General features: G+C 46.7%; 1 protein-coding gene across 4 annotated transcripts in view; it reads left to right on the forward strand.

Moving 5' to 3' along the window:
• The window catches only part of LOC144170514 (uncharacterized), a 59,082-nt gene that overhangs the window by 29,473 nt on the left and 16,982 nt on the right, over window positions 1–12,627 (forward strand). For all 4 annotated transcript variants that reach the window (XM_077700359.1, XM_077700360.1, XM_077700362.1 and 1 more), the window contains exons 13-16: window positions 3,669–3,790; window positions 8,234–8,411; window positions 11,084–11,160; window positions 12,090–12,312. In XM_077700359.1, coding sequence (XP_077556485.1) covers window positions 3,669–3,790; window positions 8,234–8,411; window positions 11,084–11,160; window positions 12,090–12,312 — 600 coding nt within the window. The remainder of the gene's footprint in view (window positions 1–3,668; window positions 3,791–8,233; window positions 8,412–11,083; window positions 11,161–12,089; window positions 12,313–12,627) is intronic.

Genomic DNA, 12,627 nt, shown 5'->3' on the forward strand with positions numbered 1-12,627 from the left:
GTATTTTAAAGGAGCCATGAAGAGAAAACACAAGTTTGGTTCATTCGAAAGATTGCCTCGTTAGAACCATAACGACACCACTTATAACGCAAACTTCTCTCAAATAAGCTACATAATTAGGAAAAAAGGACATTACCATGCGACCCACCAGCTCATTTTCCGCAACAGAACCTATGATGTCACTCGAGAATGCTCTGCGATTGGCGGAGGCCGGCAAAAGCAAACGCATGTTAGGCAGGGCTGACAGTTTGCATAGCGAGCTAAATGCCCGTGAAACATACTGCACATTCTTTTTATGACAAAGAACGGTGGAGTAAACGGTTGAAGTTCCGAATAAACACGCAAGCGTGTACGCCAATGCGTACGAAACTACCGCCAGCCGAACTCGACATCTCACCGTCGCCACCGTCGCGCAGACGAATTTTCGGGTTCTAGGCTCTTCTGGGCCAACGAACCGTCCCAGCACGCACAGCCGCGACCTTGCTTGGTATCGTAATCCCTTCACAGGAGGTTGGCCGTCATATCGCCAACCAGCAAAGGTAAAAATAGAAACGAGGGGAGCAAGGACAGCAAGCAGCGACGAGATAGTGACAGTCGTCGCAGTTTCGGAATGGTGTTGGCTTGCTGCTATTGTTAGGAGCTCGTTTCCAGTTTACAACCACTGAAAACTTCAGTTTGTTCGAGTACTTTACAATGAAATTTCGTTGCTACGTTTTGAAATGCCCATGTAGTACGGGCAAATCGTCGGAGTGCGACATCCTCGGTGAGGAGATCTCCTTTCATGTGCTGCCCAACGACGAACCTCGGTGAAGCAAGTGGCTACGTTTTGTGAACTTTGCAAACGGAGGAGAAAGAGAGCTAAAGGAAGTACGAGTGTGCTCGCTTCATTTCCGAGGAAGTGATTGCGGCAGGGACCCTTACGTTAGCTCACTCCTGGGACATGGTGGCGCTCGTCGCCGACTTCGTCAAATCGCCGTCAAAGCGCTCTGACCTTGGGGGAAAAAAATGCCGTAAACACCGCGCATTGACGCTCGTATCTTTCTGGTCGAAGCAGAGAGCTCGCGCGAACGGCTTTCCATACACGACACCGGCCAAGTGGCATAAAGTTATACTGCTACTGAAATTGAACTATTATTAACCGTAATAAAAATACGGCACATACGTACCAGTCTGTATTCGTCCGTCGCGACGGGGCTGACGAGGCAGCGGTGCCGACGGCAGGGCGTTCGTCTGTTGTGGTTATCGCGGAATGGTCGCTTTCCCGTCCACCGCGTATCCCACAACTCTTGCCGCTCGTGCACTTAGAAGCATTGAGCGTTCAAGTGGTGTGAGGTTGTTAAATGCAAGCCCGAGCTCCTCGGCGAGAGTTTTGTTCTCCGGATCAGGCGATTCCATGACTAGGGCTGCGGGTGCACTAGGTTTTACTAGTATTTTTAAAATGGCCGCCGTCTCGGTCGACTCCCGCGGGTGGGTGCTATATGGAGTCGGCATACTAAGTATCTGTTTCATGGACCGGCTCGTATGACGCCATTGTTCACGTCACGGAATGTGCAATTTTAGCGGGAGATTTAAAATTTTGGCTTAAATTGCCTTATTTCTCAGTGAATAAAGCATCATTTGCTTCCGGGAAAGCGCTTGGGGTACTATGAAACACCTAATCTTTCGAATAAAACAAACTTTTGTTTTCTCTTCATGGCTCCTTTAAGGGCTCGTGCTGTCTTCGTCTCCTGTCGTCGTCGTATCATGTATTTGCAGTACTAAACCACCGTGACACTCATTTTCCAACGCCTAGCGCTAAACCGCTTTGTTAAAATACAGGAATAAACATGATTTAGCCGCATAATAGCAGAAATGTGTTAAATTCCGTCTCGAAATTGGTTTCAAACGCCAGGTTTTCTCCTCTAAAGCATACTTCTTAGCATGCTGCGGCGTGTGCCACGAAGACCACTTACGGTCAGTCTGTCTCTCATTTAATTGCTTAAATCCCGTTCAATGCAAGAGAGGGCGCCATCACCTCAGCAAGCGCGCGATTGCTCCTCCCACCAGCGCTTCTCCGGCGCCCAATCAGCGCGCGCCGTGTGGCAAGAGAGACTTGCAATCTTTGAATACACTTATACACTGCCCGTATCACCCCTCTCCAGGATTCACGTTACTGGTGACGGCCCGGTTTTTTTTTTACCGAGATTTAGTTATGCGCAGCCAAATAGTGCTACATTACGTCGTGGCGACTTTGTATTTCATTTAGATACATCTTTGTTTTTCTTTGTCTTTTTAGCAATGATATATATTTACACCATTATACCTAGCGAATGTGTTAACCTTGCCAATTATGCATTTTTGTGCAGATGCAAGGCGTTACTGGTCTTGTTCTAACTGGTACTCGACAAAGAATGCTTACGGATTAAAAATCCCACCAGAACAAGAACAGCTGCATATTTAGGTGCACCAAATTTGTCCTGCTACAAGCATCGGGAAAGAGATTCGTACATACCAATATTTCTCAACGTTACGGACGCCTTGGACATAGTTAGGCAAAACATTGATACATAATAGATGTTAAATACGTGATAGAAATGGATCGGTATTTGTGTAATGCGAGAGCACGAGGAGGTCACGAAACCCACCGACTGGCGACCGCGAGCTGTCCTGCACGAGATACCCCTGGAGCTGCATGGTGGGGCTAGTTTGGTTTGATAAGCCTCGATAATTACTTTTATTCCCGCGTGATTTGCTTAGTTGAAATATTGTAATGATAATCTCGTCCGCGCCATGATAGGAAGTGGAACATTGCTTTCACACTAAAATACAGCGCGGGGACGAGGACGGAAGAAGTGACAAGCTAGAGCGCTCTAGTTTGTCACTTCTTCCGTCCTCGTCCCTGCGCTGTTTTTTAGTGTGAATAATGTGTACTCAACTAGCCCAACGCCGAACATTGCTTTGTGCGAGATGCTTTGCGCGGGGTAGATTTCTATTCCTGTATGCATGTACGTACATTCATGCCTTGCTGAGCACGAGGACGCGGGTTCGATTCCCGGCCGCAGCGTCCGCTTTTTGATGGAGGCGAAAAGCAAGAACGCCCGTGTGTACGAGATTTCGGCGCACGTTAAAGAACCCCATGTGGTCAAAATTAATCCGGAGCCCTCCACTACGGCGCGCCTCATCGCCTGCGTTGCGCGCCGTAGATCAATCAATCCCCGCGATCAATCAATCAATCAATCAATCAATCAATCAATCAATCAATCAATCAATCAATCAATCAATCAATCAATCAATCAATCAATCAATCAATCAATCAGCGTGAGAAGCGCGATTTTCAAGCGCGCTCTAGATACGCGACAATATTCCCTCAATCGCGGAAATGAAGGCCATTCCCATTTCATGTCACATTTTCCCACCTGCCCTAGGCTTCTACAGGCGTATAGACGTCAGCGCGCTTAAAACTCGGGAATTCGAAAATCTTGCGGCTATTCTATAGACCAGCATGAAAGGGCAATTTGCTCCGGGCGCTGTTTGGTGAAGTACCTTCAAGTAACGGAATTAGTTTCCCTTCGTCTTTTTATGCATCCGTCACCCGGTACAGATTATAATGTTCCGTACTGTTGCTTTGAAATCCGCTACTTCCTGTAAAACTTCCGTTCGTTCCTCTTCTTCCCTGTGCCGGGACGAAGGTCCGCCCGAGCTCGATTCTCCGCCAAAGGTGAAGGTGTCTGCTGACTCTGCGGACGTGTCCTGGGAGAAGTCCAATTCGCCAACCAAGAAGCGTGGCCGGGGTAACCAGATCGAGTACCAGGTATCGCTCAGCATTTTCCCCCCGGGGGGGAGAGGCACACGAAACGTACACGGAGGAAAGCCGGTGAAACAAACTCAAGTGACAGTACGTGAAAAGCCCGGAAGTCATTCCCTACATCAATTCCCCCCCAACAGAACCTCTGCAGAAATTCAAAGAATTGTCTACTATAGCATTCTTACGTCACTTGTCTAAAGTGTGAGTTCCTTAAAGCCAAATATGGCTTTAACTGGCAAAAGTCGTTGGATTATTTATTTCTTTTTAAGTCTTTTTTTTTTTGTTTGTCATTGCCAATGATGTAAATTTCTACCATTATAGCAATGCTTTTACTTCGCTAGCTTTTTTTTTTCTTTTTTTTTCGAAGATGCAAAGCCGAGTTGGTCCTACGGACCAACCAAAAAATAGTGTCTACGACGCTATTTTTTATTCGTATTTTTAACGTTCTTTTGCCGACATTTCTTGTTTCGTCTTCGGTTTTCGGGGGATATGTAAATTCCTGTGCTACACGGCCGCTTCAAAGGCCTTCCGAAGACCTTAGAATAACTGTCCATCGAGTGCCCCATTGCAAATCGGCTTCCAATGGAGCATTAAACTGTCAATACCGTGTCGCACTGTATCACAGGCAAAAGGTGGATATTTTTTTTTATTTTGTCAGATTATTTTTGTGAAATTTTTTTTTCTGTTTTTTGTGTTTTTCAGAATTCTGTATTACCAATTACCTCCATTCACGCTATTATAATGGTTATAGAAGTTACTTCCGTCAAATCTGCCTTTTTGTGGACATACAGGACATACGGTTCACCATTCTCACTATTTATTTATTTATTTATTTATTTATTTATTTATTTATTTATTTATTTATTTATTTCAGATACCCCCATGGTCCATTGGGCCTTATTGAGGGGTGTGGTTCAAAGCAAGTACATCAATAACAAAAAATACAAAAAGCTCGGAAGCGATCGCAATGATAGCAAAAAAAGAAAATTGGCCCAATTATACAAACCAGTTGTATAACAAGAGTGTAAAAAACGTTCGCGACACTTTGATCTGCACATGTAAAATGTAGCACTTTAGTTCAAACAAAAATAGATTTCATCATAGTACAGCCCTAAAGAAATACACAATATTTCAAACCAAAAACACGAGGTAAACAATTGTAACGTTAGCGCGGCGTGTAGCTGTCTGTCAGTTACGCCTTAAAGTGGTCAACTTTGGTAACAAGCGTCAGAAAAGATGGTAGTTGGTTCCACTTTGATGATGTTTCAGGGATGAATGTATTAAAGTTGGAAGCAGTATGGCGTTGAGGCACGCCAACTTTTCGCAAATTATCTATGCTGAGATATAAATAGGTGGCGTGAAGCATGTTAAGCCCATATATTTTAAAGAAAAGGTACATGCGGGAAATCTTCCCGCGCAATGAAAGCGGTGGAAGTTATAGGGAGTTTTTCATTAGTGTCACGACCGAAAGAATAAAACAAGCGGAGCCGTTTTGCGCAGCTTTGAGGGCGTAAATTAGCGATTTTGTGAAAGGGTCCCAAACTGAAACAGCGTATTCTAGTTTGGTACAGATTAGTGACTTATACAAAAGAATGCTGAAGTTTTGGAAAAGTTCCGTTTGATATACCCTAGCATGCGGTTAGCACTGACCGTGATAGAAGTGACGTTCATATTATATGACAAGTTTGATGTGAGAGTGACGCCAAGATAATTATACGACGTTACTGATAGCAAAGTGAAATCGTTAATACAGTGGAACCCCAATAATACGGCTTTCAAGGGGCCGCGAGAAAGCGTCGTATGATCGGGGTGTCGTACGACCGGGGTGCGGGTAAATGCCGGCCTGGTAGATGGTCTCACGCGACAGGTGGGCTGAGAAGTTATTTAAACTACTATAATTGGCGTGTTCACTCGTGATTTGCGAACCTTTAGCGGAAATCCCAAGTAAAAAAAAGCAACGTCTATGCTGTTCCCCCCTCCCCTTCATGCCGTCCAGCTAGCCCGCCAGCCAATCGCCACGCCATGCGCGACACCCGTGCCGTCCGGCGCTATTTATAGCCCGCCAGTTCCGCCAGCCCCGCGCCTTGCGCATGCGAGATAAGGCCGACTGTTCCTGCAAATTGAGAGAGGAAATGTCCAGTGCAAAAATTCCAAGGCCAAGCGAAACCAAAGATAGTGCAAGGCGGAGATGAAATAAAAACAGCATGGCCGTGCATGGTGGAGACACCCCTTGAACGGTCCCATGCCGTCTCTATTCGGCCATAGTGCTCAACACACAGCTGTTTTCGTTGCCCACAAGACCCAGCTAGCAACGAAATAAAAAGATCGTTCCAACTTCGCGAGTAAACCGTGTTGCGGCGAGAACTATAGCGCGGTCTTGCTACTTGACCTGCTCAGGTTGCGGCCAGCGAGTAACCACAATGGCGGTGCCAAAGGGTACGTGCATCCACCCTTGCGGCGGACGCGCGTGGACTGAGGCACTCTAGCAAAGAAAACAGCGGAGTGACACCGTGGCTTTGAAAGACACTGATAAGCAGAGAGCAGAAATAAAGGGAGGAAGATCGTCGTGAAAGGGAGAAACTTGGATAGAGGGGGCGGGGAAAGCGGCTGTTCGGTCATCACCGTGGGGTTGAGCCGTATGTGTTTTCGCGTTCGTCGGTGGCTCGACGGGAGCTTCAAATTCACGATCCACCTGCCACCTGAACTTCGACTTCTCGCGGTTGGCTCGTTGGCGTACTGCTGCCACTGCTGCCACTGCTGCCGCGTGGGGCCGTCGCAGGTTGACTTCCACTCACGGGTACCCGCCTGCTTGATTGCGTCTGTTCCGTAAGTGGTCTCGCCCGCCTACGGACCTTCGCATATCAAGCAGTGTCAAGCGGGGTTAAGTATAAAGAAGGTCGGGAAGAGGCGGCAAAGTTGTGTAAAATGTGGGAAAAGCGCTGGTTTATCCGCGCTAGGGTCGCCGGGACCACGGTAATCCGTCATAAGAAGTGGGTCGTCGTAAGTCCTGGGGACGTATCAGCGGGGTTCCACTGTATATAAAAAGAACCGCAAGAAGATTCACTACGAGAGAAGCGCATCACCGTATAATTAAATCTAGGGTCATGTTCCACTGAGAACACCAATTAAGTACCGCGTTAAGGTGCCAAAAACAACTTTGAGGGCATCATCACCATCACGATAATCTTGCAGCAACAAAACATCGTTAGGGCTTTTTATTTCACTCAATCATCCGCAAAATGTTTTAATGAGGATACTGGATTTTTAGGTGGTTCATAATTATCAATAAGAAACAGTAGAGGGCCAAGCACAGAACGTTGGATTCATGTTAAGGATTCATGGCCGTTAACTGAAATCGATTAGTCATGAAGTTCTCAATCCACATTAATACGTTATGATCAACGTTGAGACAACTTAATTTTTTCAAAAGCAATTGGTGAGTCACTTTGTAGAATGCCTTGCAAGATTTCAAAAATATCTTACAGCAGATTATGGTCAATGAAATTGAGTGGTAATTGCCTGCTGAATACCGGTCACCGTATTTATGGAGTGGAGACACCTTACCAATCTTCCAGTCGTCAGGTAGATTTCCGAGTTCTAGTGATAGGTCAAATATTTCCATTAACATAATGGCCGGTTTGAACGTTCTTTTGCGGTCTTTTCTTTTATTCTTCGGTTTGGGGGATGTATAAAATGCATATTTTTGATTTTGTGAGACCATTGGCCTAAGATTTTCTTTTGTGCTTTTCTTATTTTGTGTTTTTTACATAATTAAGTCCACTAATTATCTCCATTTAAGCTGTTATAACGATTACAGGTGCTACTTCCGCAAAACCTGCATTTTTGTGGAAATGCAGACCGCTGCACGGTTCTGGCTGTGGGAGGTGCTCGGCAGAGAATGCTACACATTAAAAGTTGCACGTCGATCGGCGTAAGGGCTATATCAGAATTAACTCAGAATCTGTACAAAATAGGGAATGGAGAAGGACCGGCGAGAAGATACCATGCGAACAAGCATGCACGAAGGTTCGCCTGTTTCAGTCTTGGGGTAATAAATCACAAAAGGCAGAAACCGGCCGCTGCATGCCTCAGTTGCTAAGACTCTGCTGATCATGGTGACCCATGTACGGTATCCGGCCAATGTGGCTGTTTTTCCAACAGACGCAAAGAATAAGAAGGTTTTCTTGCGCAAGATTCAGGCGCAGCCCCCCCCCCCCCCCCCCCCCGGGCATTCTAAATTAATCCAAAGTCCTCCACTATGACGCCCCTCACAGCCCACGCGTAGCTTCAGCGCTCAAAACCTCGAGCATTTGCACAACAAACAACCTTGTTTGTTATGTGCATATTGCACAATGCACGGAACAACGGAGGTGTCTTTCAGTCACCCTTAGGTTTCGCAGGAGGGTAGGGAGGCGAGTGGGCATTAATGGGGCTTTCTCTGTATTCCAGCTGCACTTCCGAACGAAGATGTCCAGCAACTGGACTGCGGCCGGTCCGTGGCAGACAGCGCTGCGCCAGAGCATCGCCCCAATCGAACCGGACACCGAGTACGAGTTCGCGGTGCAACTGCGACGCGGGAAGCTCACCGCCTGGGGACCCCCTGTGTCTGCTCGCACGCCCTGTCGAGGTGCACCAGGGGCACACCCGTTGTGGCTTTCTCTCGCCACTGGGGTCGAACTATTCCTAGAGGAGGAATGTAACGTGTAAATCACAGAAAGCATTCTGTCAGGGAAGCGCAGGACCAACAAAAAAACTGATTTTGAAGCCACCTGAACTAGAAAAGGAATACAGTCTAGTCAACTTATAACACTATCCAAGTGCCAAGGAAATCCCATCGTTATAACCGATAATTGTTATAAGCGGGTTGCAAAATAAAAAGACGGAACAGAGCTCAAAACATTTTATTCGCGTGCCAGCAAGGTCGTACTACTACTACTAATTTGCGGTAAAGAAGTTGCAGTCGGTCACTTTTGTTTGCCACATGTGAAGCTAGCGCAAATCTTTTTTCCAAGAATATCCATAGGAGCTTCACCTAGCTGAGGTAAATGTCCTTGGCGGAAACAATGTCCCCGAGGGACTGTGTTACGCATTGGGCCTCCTACGAGACACTACCTGAGTAGGCTGCGCAACCGCGTCATCAGAGTCGTCACTGTTGCACTTTTGGTGCACAATATAACCGGATTCAATCGTTATATCTAATATCATGGCACTGGAGTATTGTAATAATTAAAAGCGGTTTATGTTACCATAGAAAGAATAGAAAAGTTGACGGTGCCATAGCTGTTCATCGTTATATCCGATATATTGTTATAAACGGTATCGTTGTAAGTGGACTCAACTGTAGTTTTAAAAGCTAACAAGTTCCTCTTTCAGCTGCAAAAAAGCCGGTTTACGAGATATTTCACGAGTGACTTTTAGAGTTACTAGCCCTTTCAGCCCTGGAATTCTAATTTCGAGCAAAAATTGCTTTTTCACATGTTTTGTTTTGGTACAGTGTTGGACCTCAGAAGCATAGGAATGAGAAATTCAGCTGATAGTTCAAGTATCTATTAATTTACAGGCAGGACTATTAATTAGGTCATTGGGCAATTAAAATATTTCTTCTGAGTAGAAATAGAAATTTGTCTTGTTTTCTTAAGTGATATGACACCCTGAGCCAGCAGAAAAGAAATAAAGCTCGTAGTGCAAGTATTTACAGATTTATGGACATATTTACAAACCAGGATATCAATTTCCTCACCCACCCCGCCCCATACCCTGTGTCCTCTCGAGCTTTTTCTTTTTCATAGCGTCCAGCTCTGCTAAAATGCAACAATGGTGATGTCTATCGCAAAAGGCATCCTTTAAGAACTCTTACCCAGAAAACTGGCAGTTTTGGTTTTGTTTTCAAGCCGCTAGAAGGTATTTTGTGTTGTCGTCAAATGACACCAGGGCTGAAAGGCCAAAAAAGATCAGTAGCGGTGTACCTGAGACACATAAGCGGAAAAAGCATGATCGTAGCCAACGGTGATCGGACAGCTGTGCTTGCAGTTTATGGCTCTTTCATTCAGCTTCCTTACCTATTATCACCTTAGCACTCAGGTACGTCATCGTCTGAAAATTATGACGCTTCCTCCGTAGTCTTCAGACCATATACGGCCTGAAGACTGCCGAGAAAGCGTCAAAAATTTCAAACTTGCTTTAGAGCCCGACCTGGTGCGCTCCAGCAGCCTAGCGTAGTTTTATTCCCCGCCTGCCGAAAGCCAGCTTAAGTAATGGTTTAGCAAACTTCCAGTATGGTTTCAGAAATAGTACGCTAAAGTGTTATGTACTAGCACTGTGTAAAAATCATTCATCCCTCCAAATTAATGTTACAATTGCCAGGATGTGGCTTTAACACGCAGCTTGAGGCGGCGCCCTGATCCCACGGAACCGACTGGCGTGCACCATTCAGCAGAAACCGGCAAAGGCTTCAATATATGACATTCCGTTTTACGTAAATACATTTCCAGCTGGAGTTCACGATAGCGTCTCTATAGCGTTACTCATTCAGAGCATTCCCGCAGCAGGCAGGGCTTGTTCCCGTTTCGAGGACTCCATATCTTCCGATTCAACTGTATGCCAAAATATCATTACAAATCCTTCGCTGGCAACTTTCATCTGATCACTGGTAAAGCCGTGGGCGCTACAATTTACCCGTAATGTTTCCGTAAATTTACAAGCAGAAGAGGAGGACCCAACCCCGGAGCAGTCAAACCGTTCCAGGAAAAGAAAAAGTAAAAAACTGTGGTTGATTCCTCTGTCATAGGAATCGGTAAAACACAAAAGTGAAATGTGCAGCGAAATCTGCAGCTGAGCATGATTTGCGGGACGGCGGCTGCCTTGTGGGTGTGCTTGGCGAACGACGTCCTGCTGGCGGGTCGCTTCGGCAAAGGTGCACTGGCGTCATTTCCGTGACGGGTATGACGTCAGTAAAATCTTGGTGTATCCCGGCATAAAACACTTTCGGGGTAAAAAATAAAACCCGAAAACTAACAACCCTAAGTATAACGTACTCTTATACTAAAGGTTCCTTTCCCGCAAGAAGACCGTGTGTGCAGAGGTGCACCCTTTACAGGCCGCTTGCTTCATTGTACTGGCGCCACTTCCGTGACGGATATGACGTATGTGAAATTTTCGTGTATCCGGGAATAAAACTTTCATGTTAAAAAGCTAACGCGACGCGCAGAAAATGGAATCAGCCTCCGCCCTCCGCTACGATCAAAGCTTGCACATATTCGTGTTCGTGCTGCCACTTAATATCGGCTGACCTCATTCCAGAGGACAGCCGTGAGGCCGTGCCCAAGAACGTAGCGGCCAAGGCTCTGTCGGACCGGCGTCTTTTCATCCAGTGGGAGGTTGAGTATGCTTTTATTTTTAAAAAATTGTCGCTTCAGTGGTGATCGCTTGCGGAGGACAGTAATATTGTTGTCTAGTCCGCCACGATCTAGTTGCTGGGAGCAGTAAATACCTCCTATGAACGAAAAGTATGCAACTGTTGCAACAAATTGACCATCTGGTAAAAATCAGCGTAGAGAGGATTTAATACGCAGGGACATTTTGCGCATTTCAGTCTAGACATAGCGCATCATAGATGTGTATGTGAAGATTTGTTGATTGGTAATTCAATTCTACAAAACCTGCTGGCAATTTATACTTGCCGAACGCAAGCGTTGTCGAAAAACGCTTCAGTGGAATTCAGTGCCACTAGTACAGCCTGTAGTTCCAGCCAACGGTGGCATGGCAGGACAATCGTCTGCGATCGTCAAACCACGGCCTCCGCGATCGGCGTCCGCGGCGGCGCGCCGAGCAACGGCGCGCCGCCGGCAGCCGATCGCGGAGGCCGTGGTCAAACCATACTAGTGGAAGCAGTGAGCTGACGCGGCTACTTTGATTTAGCGCGGCTGGACCTGAAACTTGCGTAATTTTCTTCAGCTGACTTTGTTCGACGCTGCACTATTCGCAGTTTTCTTCCACGGTGAAGACCAATGGTCTCTGGGCAGGTCTTGAGTACAAGTGCGGTCAGCTGAAGGTCCGCTAAAAATAAATTACTATCAATTCGCAGACTGGCTATTTCAAACAAATTAACCACCCGTCGAGCGACGACCCTTCGCACAATTTGAGCCACTACACGTTTGCTTTCCCATTTCGTGAACAGACCTCGCAGGCCTCTGACTTCTCTTCTTTGTTTAGCGTCATTATCTAATAAATCCAACAAGAACCTCCGCTTTCCGCAAAACAATTAAAAGTGTTTCCGCGCATTCCTTTGCGTGCTTCTCGTGCTCAGAGGCCCGAGCCGGAGCTTCTTGGCTGCAAGCTGGTGGGCTTCGAGGTGCACGTCAGTGCGCGCAACGTGCAGAAAAGCGTGCAAGACTTGGGTGCCGACGCTGTGCAGACCGTCGTCGATGCCCTCGACGCCGACACCGCTTACAACGTGACAGTTTACGCCGTCACCTCCGTCGGGAGGAGCATCTACGGCGCCACGACCACGGCCAGGACGGCACAGGGAGGTGAAGACAGTGATGCACTTTTTGGCCACTAAGCACGAGACCATACGTGGGACTCCCTGTCACAGCGGCTGTACTAATGCATGCAAAACAACAACAAAAATAGTGTAGCACAGAATGGGCCGGTCTTGACATAAAGGTAACGGGCAGGACCGAACAGACCGGTAAGGGTGAGCGTACGTCTCTACGGGAATTGATAAATTGGGAGCCCCGTTTGTTCGCTACCGAGCAGGCCTTGGTCTAAAATTTTGTACCCCGCAGTGCCCTACACTGCGTGCATGAGATTTCGTCAGCGAGACACGCTGGTTGTTTACTATT

Source organism: Haemaphysalis longicornis, unplaced genomic scaffold (assembly GCF_048455015.1).
Source record: "Haemaphysalis longicornis isolate Haplotype H1 unplaced genomic scaffold, Haemaphysalis longicornis Haplotype H1 scaffold_2, whole genome shotgun sequence".
In the NCBI taxonomy this organism is placed as follows: Eukaryota; Metazoa; Arthropoda; class Arachnida; order Ixodida; family Ixodidae; genus Haemaphysalis; species Haemaphysalis longicornis.